Raw genomic sequence first — 14,396 nt, 5'->3', positions numbered from 1 at the left:
GTCGTACCCGCACAGGGTGACGTCCGAGCCGGAGTTGTTCCAAGTCTCGGTGAAGCAGAGGAGATCCACTCTGGCCAGCACGGGGTCCTTGGCGACGTCCAGGGCATGCGCCGAGAGAGAGCGGACCTTTAGGAGCGCGAGCGTGAACTCCCTGCGGCCGCCCTCGCACACCCTGCGGAGCTCCTGGTCCTTCAGAGCGGAGAGGTACATGGGGAAGTGGGAATGCACGGGTGATGCGAAAGAATTCTTCTTGGCCAATCGCCCTAAGTGGGTATGTGCTAAATTAGGAACTCTTCTTGGCCAATCGCCCTAAGTGGGTATGTGGTGCGGACGGACGGACGGCGGTGGACGCGTGATTCAGGGTCGCTTAAGAAGTACATTCGCACTTAAAAGGCCATTTGAACGACATGTAACCTAACCAAAGCAGGACGCCTCTCACCAGGCGGGCGCACTGATATCGCGCTTGCCGTCTTGAAGTTTATTCGATCAATGTGACTTCATTAAACCGGAGTTACATCTTGATCACCCTGCTCGCGCTAAGGTCCACTGCAGGGCGAAGGCCTCCCCCATTTACCTATAACCGCTCTTTTCCTGCGCTACTCGAGCCTACAGTTTACGCCCGAAGTTCCGTATTTCATTCCTCCATCGCATTATTGGCCTTCCCCTTCTTCTAGACCCAGTTCTTGGGCCGAGGACGAGCCGAGACTGCCGCGCCCCATCACGAGCTGCAGAGACATTACCGAGCTATACAGGGAAGCCAGGTGTAGGTTCCCCGGACCTCACCGGCACCTCACCAGGAACCAACAGACAACCGTACGCAGAGTACAGGCGGGGTCGCTGGCTCATCCCGCCCTCTTACAGAGAATGTACCCGGTGGAGTACGATATCAAGTGCCCGTTCTGCAAGAGCGAGGAAGGCACCCTGGCACACGTCATAGCCGAGTACACTCACCTCAAGAACCCCCCACCACCGCTTTCCCCCAACTTCCCCAACCCCAACAACCGAGAGCGATGGGAGACCTTGTTGTCCAGCCCCGACCTGACAACACAGCTCGCGCTTGCATTCAGGGGCCAGGAGCTGCTGGACGCATATGAGACCCGCGAAGAAGGTTCCACCCCGTCTGGCGCCTGCGTGCACTGACCATTTAATGGGCTCAATAGAAGTTGATTCTCTCTCTCTTGGTGTTCACTCTGTTACCCTAACTGTCCACCGGTTGTGGGTTCGTCTCCATACACGGCCAGCCCAAGTCCATTTTTAACACGAAAGTGTTTTATTCCTGGATTCACGGAGATCTGACTTACGTCATATCCGTCGCGGAAGTGACGCCGGTACAGCGAAGCAAGTGGCCTGTAAAGGGTGCACCGCTGCAAACAGGGTCTTCTTGGGGGGAAGCAACCTTTAGAATTAAAGAGTAAATTATGCTTCGAGTTGCTCGTTTTCGGGTTTTATTTTTTAACACGAAATTGTTTTATGCCGGGATACACCAAGATTTCACTGACGTCATATCCGTAACGGAAATGACGCCAGTACCCCTTTGCCGAAGCGACCTGCCATCTGGACGTCGCTCGCAAAGCACAACCACAAGACAGCCGCCGACCCGCAAGTTATGCTCAGCTGCAGATTTCGCAGCACATTTCACTTTCGTGTTTTACCGATTCCTATGACAGAGGAATAAACCACAGTTTTTTTTATATACTCGAACCATGATATCATCTATACTCGAGTTTGTTCCCTCATCCAGGAAGCTCGTTTCCGGTCCCTAAGTGTTACTCGTTTTTCGTTCCATGACCCGTTGAGCCTACCTAAGTTTGCTTTATAGTTGTTTAGTAAAGCGCCAAGTTATAGCCTCGTATATCATCACCAAATGGTTTGGATCCGGGGTCACTACTTGTCCTACATAGATATATTCGCCTACCACTTCCACTGCCTCACCACCCATCTCAAACCGCTCTGCTTTCCCGAGGCTATTGAGCATTACTTTAGTTTTCTGCAGAGATAATGAGGCGGATATGAATGGAATGCAGGACATTCTTCAGGCATTCTCAGATAATTAATGGTAGCCTACCATTGTTCCTGAAGAGGATAGTGTACACGCCTCGAGCTTCGCGATTGCTGCGCCGCCTGCCGCTCCTTCTCCGCGGCACTTACGGGAGGAACGTTGTGTGTCTGAAGGGGCTCAAGTAGTGTTTTGGTTCTCTTTCGCTTCCTTTTGCCTTTCCGCGCTCTAAAGAACTTGTTATGCTGATGTCTGTAAGCCAATAGTACGTTTAGAGCCCTTAGAAAAACAGCTGCGTCTTGGTAGAGTGGTCGAACTCCAAGAGCTACCCGAGGTCGCGGTTCTGCGCGCTTCTAGGCCGCTCTTACGGGCGTCGGCGACGGCAGCAGCATATCACCACTGTCACCTCCGAATAAGCCAGGAACAAGTGAATTCTATTGTCGCCTCGTTTAGACATGGTATTGGCACAGAGAGAGGTTGGTTTCGTTTTGCAGCGCGGACGACGAAAGCGGCTTTGTTTCGAATATATACGTCGTAGAAAAATATGTTCCGGGGTTGCGATTACCCAATACTTGACAATAACTTCTTCGTTTTATGGGAATATATGCCCCGCGAAAATTTTAAGTATGTTCCAAGGCTGTGTTTGGTTAAATATGTGCCCACTCACGCCTTACAGCAAGGACCAAGTAAAGTTAATTAAACCACGGAAAAATAAATGGACTTCCAAGTCCGGAAGAAATAGAGCAGCTCAAACTGGAATGAAAAAACCCAGTGCAGCTTCGGAAATTCCAAGGATGTTTGCCAAAACTTAAGCAAGATAGTACTCAGCAGACTAACTGGATGCGAAATGCACTGAAATTTCGCAAGACATGGGGGAAAAGGGTGGAGGGAGGGAGACGATCAACTATCGTGTACAAATGCGGAGCGAAATCAAGGAATGAACGTTTTAGTAATCACACACACAAGCTGCGCGTTCACCTTCCTATTGTTTTTGTTTTTTTTTTACTTTAACGAACAGCTGATCACTCAAGGAGGCATTTTTTGAAGTATACAGTAAGGAAGTAAGTAGTAGTTGTAAGTAATAAGTTAGTTCCCAAGCGATAAACGCTATCGTTGAAAGAGTGTGACATCTGATAAGGCCCTGTGATTTCAGTTTGTGCTAGATTCTGCGAGCACCCTGTGTCACATGATGCTTCGAAGAAGCGTTTAGTCGCGGTCTCTGATTACTGTATAAGCCCGTTGATGCGATTTAATTCTTTCATTGATTGGAGGGTTTAACGGGCCGACGCAACGCTGGCGATGAAGCGCCCCGTAGTGGAGGGCCCAGGATTAATTTTGACCACCTGAGGATCTTTCACGCACGCCGAAATCTATCGCGCGCGGTCGTTTTTGCTCTTCGTCTCCATCAGAAAAGCGGCCGCCGCAACCGGGAATCGAACCCGCGCCCTCGTGCTCAACAGCGCAACGCCTTAGCGACTGAGCTACCACGGCGGGTACTATATAAGCGCGCATCCGCGCTGCTCTCGGAAATATATGAAGCAGATGATCTATCGCGAGCGCTGACCTCGCGACAAGAGGACCCATCATTAAATTTTTCGTCGTGGGCTGATTTCCGCGTAGAATTTGGCATTGTCGATCATACTTATTTCGTAGAATGTTCGCAAAATTCAGGCCACATTGGTTTTTCCAGGGTAGTGATCAATATCTGAGGTAGGATATTGGCAAGTGCAACTGGCGTGGTCAGGCATGAGTGCTTTGCTAGATTATGTAAGCACACAAAACAGATTTACATCGTAGTTTACAGCCGTAGCACGGTCATCTGAATAATTACTGCTTTCTGAGATACTGTTAGTAATTTTCAGGGCAGTGGAATTACAATCAGCTCCTCGCATATGCCGATTTCGTGACGTCGGCCTGTGACACACGTCTGGCGCTTATACGGAATTCTATGTTCACTGTTTGCTGGAATTCACAATGATCGCCAGGCTTCGAACGCGTTGGTTGCGCTTGATAAACGTCCGCTGTTTTGTACGGCTTCCAGCGTACGGGCATGAACGGAAGAGGGGACACAAGTCGCGTTTCCAAGTCATTCGCGATCGCGATCCCCAACTTGAGCACACAACACGAATGTTCCCGGTAATACTGCCACGTGTACCGTAGTAGCGTTATTTGCATGCGCACTCGTTTAGAACTGTTGGGGAATCACTGTTGCGCGGCACCACTGAGAAAACCTCTACCATGCGCGGACCTTATGATACAGCGATGAGAAGCGACGATGTTTAAATATTACGTCACATCATGCTCAAAACTACGTTACATCATGTTAAATTATACGTTACGGTAATGGGAGGAAGGGAATCAACGCTGCCTGCGTCGTTATTCGCACATTATTGAGGACTGAGGCAACGGAAAATTGGGCCCATCTCCCCGCGAGGGGGACTCGAGTAAATGCGTCGCATAGGGGGTGGGTGTATTGCGTTAACGTTTAGTGTTTGGGGAGTTGGTGGTAGTGAATGCGTTGTATCAGCAGCTTCTTGACGTAGTTTGAATGAGTCAAGGATATAAGGCGCGTTCGTAGCCTCCGATTCTGTGTCGGCTTTGTGGCGCAGTGGGTAGAGCACCATGTACATTGGGTTCCGCCCGCAGAGTCGAGGGATCGAAACCAGGCGCCGGATAGTATTTTTTTTATATAGTGTAGGGGGAGGTGTGCGGACTACGACTACGGACGTCAACGCGGGTGACATAGTGAGTTACTGAAATGCTCTGCATTTAATACAGAGTACCGTCACTGAGACACTCAAGTGAGCAACGGCGCCCATTTTGGTGTTTATCAGGGTTGCCGGATTGCCGCTTCTACGGCCTCACCACCAATCTTGACGAGGTCATTTGTAAATAACACTACCGAAGGCGCAGCAAAACGGCATCTTCCGACATACTTCTGCAGCCGAAAAGCTGCGAGACGCAGTATCTTTTATTCGCGTTCGGAACGACGCCAGTCACACGCAGCCTCAAAGCAAGGAAGGCAAGCTAAGATTAACATAGTTGACCGACTAAAACGCATAAACAACAAAATGGCGGCGCCCATGAACCGTCTCATCGTAAACAAATGTCACGTGATGCTAGCTGACCAATGATCACGGCGGCGGCACGGTACAATCGGAGAAAAGAGTGCCAATACTCTAAACCTACTCCAGGGAAACTAGTGCCGGCAGCGAGCCAAACGGAAGCCATGATTTGCTCGGTCCCAACCCGTCCCGGTGGCGCCATTCTGTTTCGTTGACGGTACAGAAGTGAAGGCACCCGTCACCACTTCTCATTTAAAAAAAATTCATCTGGGTTTCTTTAAAACCTTTTCGCGCAATGAACGATGTGTCAGTTCCCTCCTTCCGTTTGATCTTCGGAAACAGCTTGCCGCACACTTAGCGTTCCCATGCTACGAAGTTTTTCTGATTACTGTTGTACCTCAGTTTCTTCCAGGGTGTAACAGTCCGTTGCTGGGGTAAAGCGACGGGATTCCTTACCTTTGTGGGACGTCCTGGGTGCGATACTTTCCAAACATAAAATCCGTCAAAGAGGTCTTGCGTTGGTCTAGATTGGCGCTAACCAAATGTGGTGTGCACTTGCATACGCCCACTGCTAAGGGGCGTCATGCTACAAAGTCACAAAAGAGGCATCGCTTAAAAGTTCTCTGAAAACAACACAGTGCTTTTCCTTTAGCTGTAATTCGCGAATCCCATGGTAGTGTACCACAAGTGTACCTAAAGACCTGCAGCTTTGACAGTAGGAGCCACGTATGGTGAGCGTTCGAATTCTTGTCTTTATTGTTGCTCAAATGTACATTCCTGGTTTCTTCTTTCAAGCAGCATGTTGCTTTGTCAACGTTTTTAAAACTGTACAAGTCAAGGCCACTCCTTTAGAGGGGTGTCGTTTCATTTAAAATGGACACAGCAAGACGTCTGTTATCGAAAAAAAAACTATTTTCGGTTTCTAAATCGAAGTGGCCGTTAACATGATTTCCCGAAACGTTCACCCGATGCGGCAGGCAGGCGAGCTGTCTTGATCGTAGAGCATCGCGGTGGTAGTGTAAGTGTTCCGTCTTTGTCCACCCCACAGTCACACCCAAGTGGAGATCACAGTTGTGCAAGCGACAAGTGCACCTAAACACACCACTTTACTTTTTTTCTTCGCGTGCTCGGCGTCTTTCGCTGCCTATTTTGTTCGGTGAAGGTGTAGTTCTGAGATAGGAATAACCGGGCTATACTATGTTTAGCTTTATGCACCACACGTTGAACTTCATGTGCACGACTCGCCGTTGCCATTCTGGCACGATTGAACAGAATAATTTGACCTCCTTTTTCTGATTTTTCCATTACAATATGGCCGCGAATTCAGACGAGAATATTTTGGGCAGACTAAGTGCAAACACAGCTACGCTCCTGTGCAGTGTTCTTGAGACGCGCTCATGATAATTGAACTTCTCTTTCATCCGGAAAGTCGTCGTAAAATGTTTGCTCGTCTGCGAGAAGCTCGTGCTGCTTCGTCCGAAGCGAGTAGCGGCAAATAGTGGCAACTCAACGTCGTTTAACAGACGATGCCAACCATCCCTTGCTCCAGATGTCTGGGTGTGGGAGTAGAACTGTCCACACGCGGCTGCCATTATGTGGATGAACGCGGTGAAGTCCAGCTTCGCGCGGTTTGTCAGCCAGGCCCCAGGCCTCTGTGTCTGCAGCCTGGTTCGATTCAGTGGTCCCTCTTTCCGGCACGGCCGTCGTCCTCTCTTTCAGCTTGCGGGCAGGATGGCGGTGGAAGTCTCGTTGAAGGAGGCGTCTGTAAACGTTGGTCCGTGGTGGCCCCCCGTGAAGCCGACGACGCTGGGATCGTTGATGCTTTCGAGGAAGACGAAGGCCAGCAGCAGGAAGCCGGTGCCGCACATGTCTCCGAAGCCAGTGAGAAGTGGGATGAGAGCGTTGTCCGGGTCGATCTTACGCCGCCACATCCAGTAGGCTCCGCAACGGGCCAGGTAAAGGAGCAAGGTCAGCTGCGCAGACAACAGATTGTTTAGCAAATCAGCGTACGAAACGTCTGCTCACGTATTGCTCTCTCTTATTGTGACATCCCTTGATGAGCGAGCTGGATCTGATACTACAGATTGTGCCCTGGTGTCTGTTTTAATGGGTTGGTTTGAATGGTTTTCAAATTTCTGGCTGCGGGGCAGCGTTATAAAAAAAAAATCCTCGGGGTCTTTTGAGGAAAGGATAATGACTGAATAGCGCCAAAACCGATTATTTTCCTGCTTCAAATAAACACGAGTGAATCTGCATTGTGGTACAACTACAGTCTTTTCTGTACCCTCCTCCTCCCCCCCAAAAAAGGGCTTGCTCAGAGCGCAACGTCGCCCGTCGCCACGACTTAGTTGTCCAATGCGAAATAAATGTCGTTTTCGAACGAAAATTAAAGGAGCTTATGGCACAGTAGCCATTGTTTGCGCGTTCACAAACTCTTTCTAAGGGCTGGCGGTATGTAGTATACTTGACAGCATAGGTCGGGGTACTCGCGCGTGAGTGCACTCATTTGTACTCATTTGCACTCGAACTCATGTGTGAGCATTATGATGAGTGAGTACAGACCCAAAAAAGTGAGTACAGTGATGAGTGAGTATGGGCGTGAGTTCAATACTCGAGATTACAGTACTGTACTCGCGAGTAGTACTCATGAGTACTGCACGTGCGAGTGCTGTCCTCGAGAATACCTGCACTAGCGAGTAGTACCCATGAATACTGTACTCACGAGTACGAACTTGTGAGTTTGATCCCGCACGCGAGTCGCAACGTGCATGCACGAGGTTAGCGCATTTCGCGGCCCCTTGCAAAAAGGTACAATGAGGTGTTAAAGGGGAGTACTGCCTCTCTCTCCATTCCGTCTTCCGCGGTGTTGCCCCTCCCGGAAACCGCTGGTCACGGGGTTACCATAGTGAAAGTCCAGGGAAGCATGAGTATCTTCGCTGCACTTCCTTCGTTCAAATTGTTCGAACGGAGGGATGCGGAAGGCTGCTAGCCTGCGCTACGCATGCTGAAGCCGCTCAATAAGCCGCTTTACACTCAATAAACAGAAAAGCTTTCGCCTGTTTCAGTTAGACAAAAGGGTTACAGGGAAACCAGAACCAACTAGTGTGGTCTGGAAGCGTTCTATGCCTCTCCGGCTCTGGCGTAGTAGATCCCATAGACCCAGTGCAGCGCGTGAATTCAAGTGGTTGATTGCGAAAACAAAATAAGTAGAAACACTTTTGAATACCACTAAATGTGAGTACAGATTGTGTACGACTACAACTGAGTACAGAAGAGCACGGGTGAGTACAGATTGAGTACGAATACGAGAGTATGGATTGACTATGAGTACAAGTGAGTACAGATGAGTTGAGTACGAGTACGTAGAGAATGAATACGAGTACAAGTGAGTACATGTGAGTTGAGTACGAATGAGTACAGATGAAGTATGAGTTTGAGTTCACGTGAGTACGTTACAGATGATTGATTTTATTGATTGTAGGGTTTAACGCGCCTACGCAACGCAGGTGATGAATGGAGGGCTCCGGATTAATTTTGACCACCTGGGGATCTTTAACGTGGGCTGAAATCTCGTATACACGGGCGTTTTCGCTTTTCGCCCCATCAACGTTACAGATGAGTATGCGATGAGTGAGTACGAGTGGGTTTGGGTATAGACGATTTTTTTAGTCTGAGTTTGAGTGAGCACAGCGGAAATGGAAAAAAATGTGATTGAGTATGAGTGAGTTCTTACTCTTTTGCTGACGTATGCTTTAGAGTAGATTTCTTAGCACTTACCGTCAAAATTTGACTTTTCATAGGGGACACCATACTTTAAAACCGTTGTTAGAAAAACCGTTTGCGTGTGCAAAAATCGGAGCGTCGCAAACATCTCCAAACTACACCGTCAAACACATTGGTGACGTATGCCCAGCATAGTGAAATTTGGCATGGTTGTACGTTATTATATGCGAACCATAGATTCAGTAGTTTTTCGGAGTCTCTACTCTTATGCGAATATTTCCGTGGCCGGCTTCTTTCCATCGAACTTGCGGCGCTAATTGGCCTGCGTCGTTAATATCCAGCCCTAAATCACATTTGACGTCTGTTTCAACGTAAAATTCTCCTGAAAGTACGCTTTCTATCGCTTCTTTTGACGCAGATAACAAAATGGACGCACTTCGTTTAGCTTAATTCATCCTAGAACTTCAATTACGCGCACAATGGGCAGTTGAATAGTCTAATCAAGTCACCTACTTTTAATTCAGCCCGTCTTGCAGCCGTGTAAGCTGGGAGCAGCAGCAAACTGTCCAGTGATGGGTACTTCATCCTCGCGAACAAATTTTTTTCTATGCAGGCATTTTGTGTTACCCCTGTATTTCCATGTTATCGGCCGAGTTTATTACAACTTCACGTGTACAACGCTGAGGTTACGTTCCTGTTTGCGATATTAGCGTTAAAGGAGTAATGACACCAAAATTTTATGTTCCACTTTTATTGCTTTAATCGGTGCCTAATGGTCTGGCGAACCCGAAACAGCACTTTAAATACTTCAGCGCGCAATAAATAATTACATTGTACGGCCTGAAAATCGTTTGTTTCAAATTCCTGCGCTTTCATCCCGAAAGGCGCATATGGCACAATCACGGCATGACTTCACCGCTTTGTGTGGACGTCAAAACACTGCGGAGGCCGGTGGGGGCGTTGTTTCGACCGCGCCGCCGCTGGAGCTGAAAGGCTGAGCTGCCTGATGGTGCTAGGCCTGCCACTGCGGCGGAAATTCGATGACTGCTTTCAATAAAAATCCTGATGGCGACTTCTATTGCGATTCCGGGCGATATTATCTCTCCCTTTCCCGTGTGTGGAACTTTATTTTTGCCAACAGTGCCTTTCAGGGCAGCGGTTATGCCTATAGCCATGGAGTATTCTTTCCTCCATGCCTATAGCTCTGGCTACGTGCACCCGTTTGTGAATGCGCCGGCACCCGCTCGCCGCTCGCGGGGCCGCGCGCGTGAAGTGACGTCACGAGTTTTTGACGAGCGCTGTCACGTCACTTCTTCTGGCTATCACGGGATGATGCCACACTGATGTCCATTTGGTGAGGGCCACTCCGCGCGCTGTTCCGTCGGCGCGATAAATGAGGTCCAAATGAAGTATGTTCTTCGCGTCGCAGGCCGCTCATATTTCACCCAGGGTATTCTGTTGATTAAAGGAAGCGAACTGTGCAGTAACATTAATGCCAAAAATTGGTGCCAGTACTCCTTTAACATGAAGTAGAGAAATATGTTGGTAGGCTGATTGCTGCTGTGTGCGAATGCTTCGGAACAGATTAGTCCGGGCTAGTACAAGGTCCTGAGGACCACTCACCCCACATATTGTGAGCATATTATTTGCTTCTGTTCGCGCGTCTTTCGATATCTCTTTTATAAAAAGAACGAAAGGATAGAGCCCGTTTTTTTTTTAGGAGTTGCTCTCAGTGTGCATGCATACACGCACCAGGACGACGGAGGCCACGAGGTAGGAGAGCATGAGGCCGACGGTGAGCCTGCTGTTGGCATCGCTGATGACGAAGACGAGCAGCACGAAGAGCACGTGGCCGGGGATGGACAGCAGAAGCAGCAGCTGGGACACCCGAGCCTGTCGGTCTGCACGCCACAGCACGCATCGAATTTGGGTGAATGTCATCCCGACGATTAACAAAATTCGTAATTGGTTTTCTGAAGAAATGTAATTGCAATATATCATTAATGCACCACGCGCGAGCTCATCCAGTGTATGGTGTCATCGACGAGTGCCATCACAGCCCGAACAGGACATCGCACTCTACCGAGTAGGGAACACGGCGTCTTTTATTGCTTTCCATCGCTATCGTTTCCTCGCCTGTTGGTGCTCCACGTGACCCATGCACACACGTGACAGGGGCGGCAATAAAGCCACCGTCTTTAAACCTTCAATAAACCTTCAAACCTTTCCACGTCATCAGAAGCAAAGCAAGCAGACAGGCAGCCATTTGTTTTAAAGTGAAGCTCTATATAGCTAGGCGAAAAAAAATCCGGCGGTCCCATGTACGCAAAAACCTCCTCGGGCGCAACCCCATGCGCATGCGCAAAAAAAAAAAACGGCTGCATAGGAGTTAGAGGTAAGGGTAGAGTTACTGGTTGGGTGTATCGCAGCAGAGCGCGCGCGCTTTGAAGTAGGTAGGCCTTCGACATGGCAAAAGGCGCGACAAAGCGGAGACAAAATTAGAAAATGGCAGCATCTCCACTCCGTGGATGATGGCGATCGAGGGTGCGGAGTACGGTGACTCGAAATGACGTCCAAGTTGCGCACCGAGTGACATCCCATTTGCGCCTCGATCGTCGTACGATTTGAGCCGTGAGTTGCACCTGGATTATTCCATAAATGAAACTGCAACTCACGGCTCAAATCCAATTTCGCTTGATTTTCGCATGATGGTGGTGTGCGCACGGATGGACGCGGACGGACAGTGGGAGGTCCTAAGGTACTCCGCACCGGAACAGGCGAGAGGGTAAGCCGTTTAACTCTCGGGTACTAGCTCACGGTCCTAGCCCAATGGGTAAGACGACTGACACTAACCTTGTCTCGTCTAGCAGACACAGGCTCGAATCCTGCCGGTGCCTAGCTGTGTGATTTTTTGCGATTGTAAATGCTGTGCGCACGGACGCGGACGGGCATTGCGTGGTCCTAAGGTACTCCGCACCTAAAAAAAACAATTCCACGGGACGAGCGCTAGCACTCGTCCCGTGTAACTGGCTTTTTTTTAGTCCCCATTTTGTCGCGCCTTTTCATCATGTCGAAGCCGTATCACCAACTAGCCCAAATGTGTTGGTTGAAATGGGTAGGACACGCATCACACGTAAAGCACCGGCCGCATGCTGCAGCTTCGCTGCATGGTTCGCTGCTGTGTACGGAGCGTGTGGTCGCAAAAAAGCGAAAGCTTTCTTAATGGAACCGAAGGCATTCTGTCAAAAAAAAAAAAAAAAAAAACAGGTTGGGTGACCGGAAAGCTCTGATAAGGCCTTTGGGCACACGGTTCGTGCGGGAAGCCGGGCTTCCATTGTATCAAACCGGTTACTTGAAAATCGCGAACAACGAACGGTTCTAGATACAACACACGCATCGATAATGAAGGAGTACAATAGTACAACACATTTATCTTATAAACAACGTATGGGGTATACATTTAGATCGATCGTAGATGCGTTTACTGAGTGCGCGAAAAATCGCCGCACGGGTTCGTTCGTCGTTCGCGATTTCGGCCTTTGAAGATTTGACGATCGACTGGACGCACTCCCAACAAGGGTTGGCCGCACTCTCCGCGAAAGTCGCACTTTTGATGTTAGAAAGCTCTCGCGCTCCTCCCAACTTTTTTTAGGAAGGGATGGTGTATTTTTTATTTATTCACGACGCTAGCTCTGATCTTTAGAGCGGACATTGAAGTTCAATTTGGTATTTATTTGACCGCGGGTAATATCAAAAAATAACTTCAGCAGCTTCATAAAAGATGTACAAATGGCATTGTGAAGAGCGCGGATTCCCATACCTCTAGCCACCAGTGCGCCACATGACTCCCCTCTCCGAGAAACCGACCCCGCACCGCACTTTTATTACGAAAGCAAGAGTGGAATTTCTGGCCACTCTCTCTGGCCGCGCAACCAGCAGGCAAAAAAGGCTGTACGTTTAACCGAACGCCGTTCTCCCACAGACTCCGCTACTCACTGCGCCTGCACAGTCCCGTGAGGGGGTCGACGCAGTAGCGCGAGTCGTGCTCGGGGTGGCGGCCCAGCTCCGACCGCTGGGCGAACATCGTCGACAGGCGACTCGCATGGATGGCCGCCAGGTTGCCGTTCACGCCTGCGAACAAAAGAGCTCCGTTGCTGTCACGCTGCGCACACGGCACGTGCTGGCATCTCGCGTTCTCTACCTTCGTCGAACCTGTACGAACTCCTGATTCCATTGCGGTTACCATGAGCTGACCCATTAACTGCAGATTCCAAGAACTGGTCCAGTTATTCACTTGACTGAGAACGGTCAGCATTTGTTTATTTTTCCTTGCCTTCCCTCCCCATTTCTTTCGGCCGTCGTGACCAGTGGTCATCCTTCTCTAATAAAGTAGCTCTCTCTCCCCCCTCCCCCCTCCCTCCTTTCCTTCCTCCCTACCTCTCTCTCTCTCTCTCTTTTCCTCACACGCACGCACAAGCCGACAAAGCTGTGGGCAGGCAAGCAAGCAAGAAAGAAGTTTTGCTCACCGTTGATGACGGGCTGAAAGACGGCCAGTCCTCTGAAGTGAGTCACCGCCAGATCAAGGATGTATCCGCCGGCACTGCGCAATTGAATTTGGAAGCCCCCAACATACGTGTTTAACGCACAGAACACACACACAAGAAAGAAAGAACCCACAGCACTAATATAAGCCTGACGTAGACGATGGGAGAAAACTGCCTAGCATATACAGAAGAGGCTTTTTCTTTTAGGGGGGTAGGGGGGGGGGGGTTTACGAAGGTGGCTACAAATGCTGCACTGCTGTCCAATGCGAAAGTTTCGTGTAGATATTCCTTCTCGGAAGGAATGCGCACATGAACGAAAGCGAGCTTCATGGAGCGGGAGATATGGAATTTGCTGTACAAGCAGCGCTGGCTCTTCAAGCGCACTTTGTGCCGTTATTCCCAAACAGCACACTCCAACAGCCAATTCCGGATCAAGGTATTAGATGAAAATTTAAAAAAAAAAGAGCCAGTCCTTATACTAGATTGCACGAGTTAAACAGGCTAGCAATCCGCTAAATTTGTGTCGTCGTCGTCGTAAATGTGTCGTCGTAGACTACTAATCTCAGCAAATTTCGTTTAGGAGTGCGCGCGAGAGAAAGGAACCTTTCGAACGCACTTTTCTAGCCTAAAAATTCTGTAAACCTGCCGAAAAAACTCGGACCATGGTACCAGGGTCCTGGTAAGGTAATTACACAATGTTTAGGTCACTTTATGTAATTTTAAAAACCACACTTCGCAAGCCCTCCAAACACTTTCTGTTGGCTTTTATTGTTGATGCTAGAAGTGCTATCCCGTTTCATAGGAGGTTAAAGTTATTGCCACGAGAGAGAAGTCGGCAGCAACCCAGTCCGGAAAAGACGAATAGTCGCCCGTAGCATAGTCCCGGCGTTCGTAGAGTCACGGCTGCCCATTGAATCATCGCCTCATCTGTCATGGTTCGTGTCCTCTGCCCTGCCGCCGCGTAACGATATTAATCCACCTGTTCCGGCAATTATTCAGCCTAAAGCAATAACGAAGGTACTAAACAAACGTCATCGACACAGTACCTGTATACGTTATCTATATTGT

At 49.2% G+C, this 14,396-nt stretch overlaps 1 protein-coding gene across 3 annotated transcripts in view; it reads right to left on the bottom strand.

Moving 5' to 3' along the window:
* Nucleotides 1-5,793: 5,793 nt before the first annotated feature.
* Nucleotides 5,794-14,396, bottom strand: part of LOC144152899 (solute carrier family 41 member 1-like) — a 60,814-nt gene continuing 52,211 nt past the window's right edge. For all 3 annotated transcript variants that reach the window (XM_077684445.1, XM_077684446.1, XM_077684444.1), the window contains exons 6-9: nt 13,311-13,384; nt 12,781-12,915; nt 10,537-10,685; nt 5,794-7,034 (exon numbers count right to left, since the gene is read on the bottom strand). In XM_077684445.1, the coding sequence (XP_077540571.1) occupies nt 6,777-7,034; nt 10,537-10,685; nt 12,781-12,915; nt 13,311-13,384 (616 nt within the window). In that variant the 3' untranslated portion in view covers nt 5,794-6,776. The remainder of the gene's footprint in view (nt 7,035-10,536; nt 10,686-12,780; nt 12,916-13,310; nt 13,385-14,396) is intronic.

Source organism: Haemaphysalis longicornis, unplaced genomic scaffold (genome assembly GCF_048455015.1).
Source record: "Haemaphysalis longicornis isolate Haplotype H1 unplaced genomic scaffold, Haemaphysalis longicornis Haplotype H1 scaffold_9, whole genome shotgun sequence".
NCBI classification, from domain to species: domain Eukaryota; kingdom Metazoa; phylum Arthropoda; class Arachnida; order Ixodida; family Ixodidae; genus Haemaphysalis; species Haemaphysalis longicornis.
Note: the sequence above shows the minus strand (reverse complement) of the source record. Positions and strands in the feature narration are given on the sequence as shown.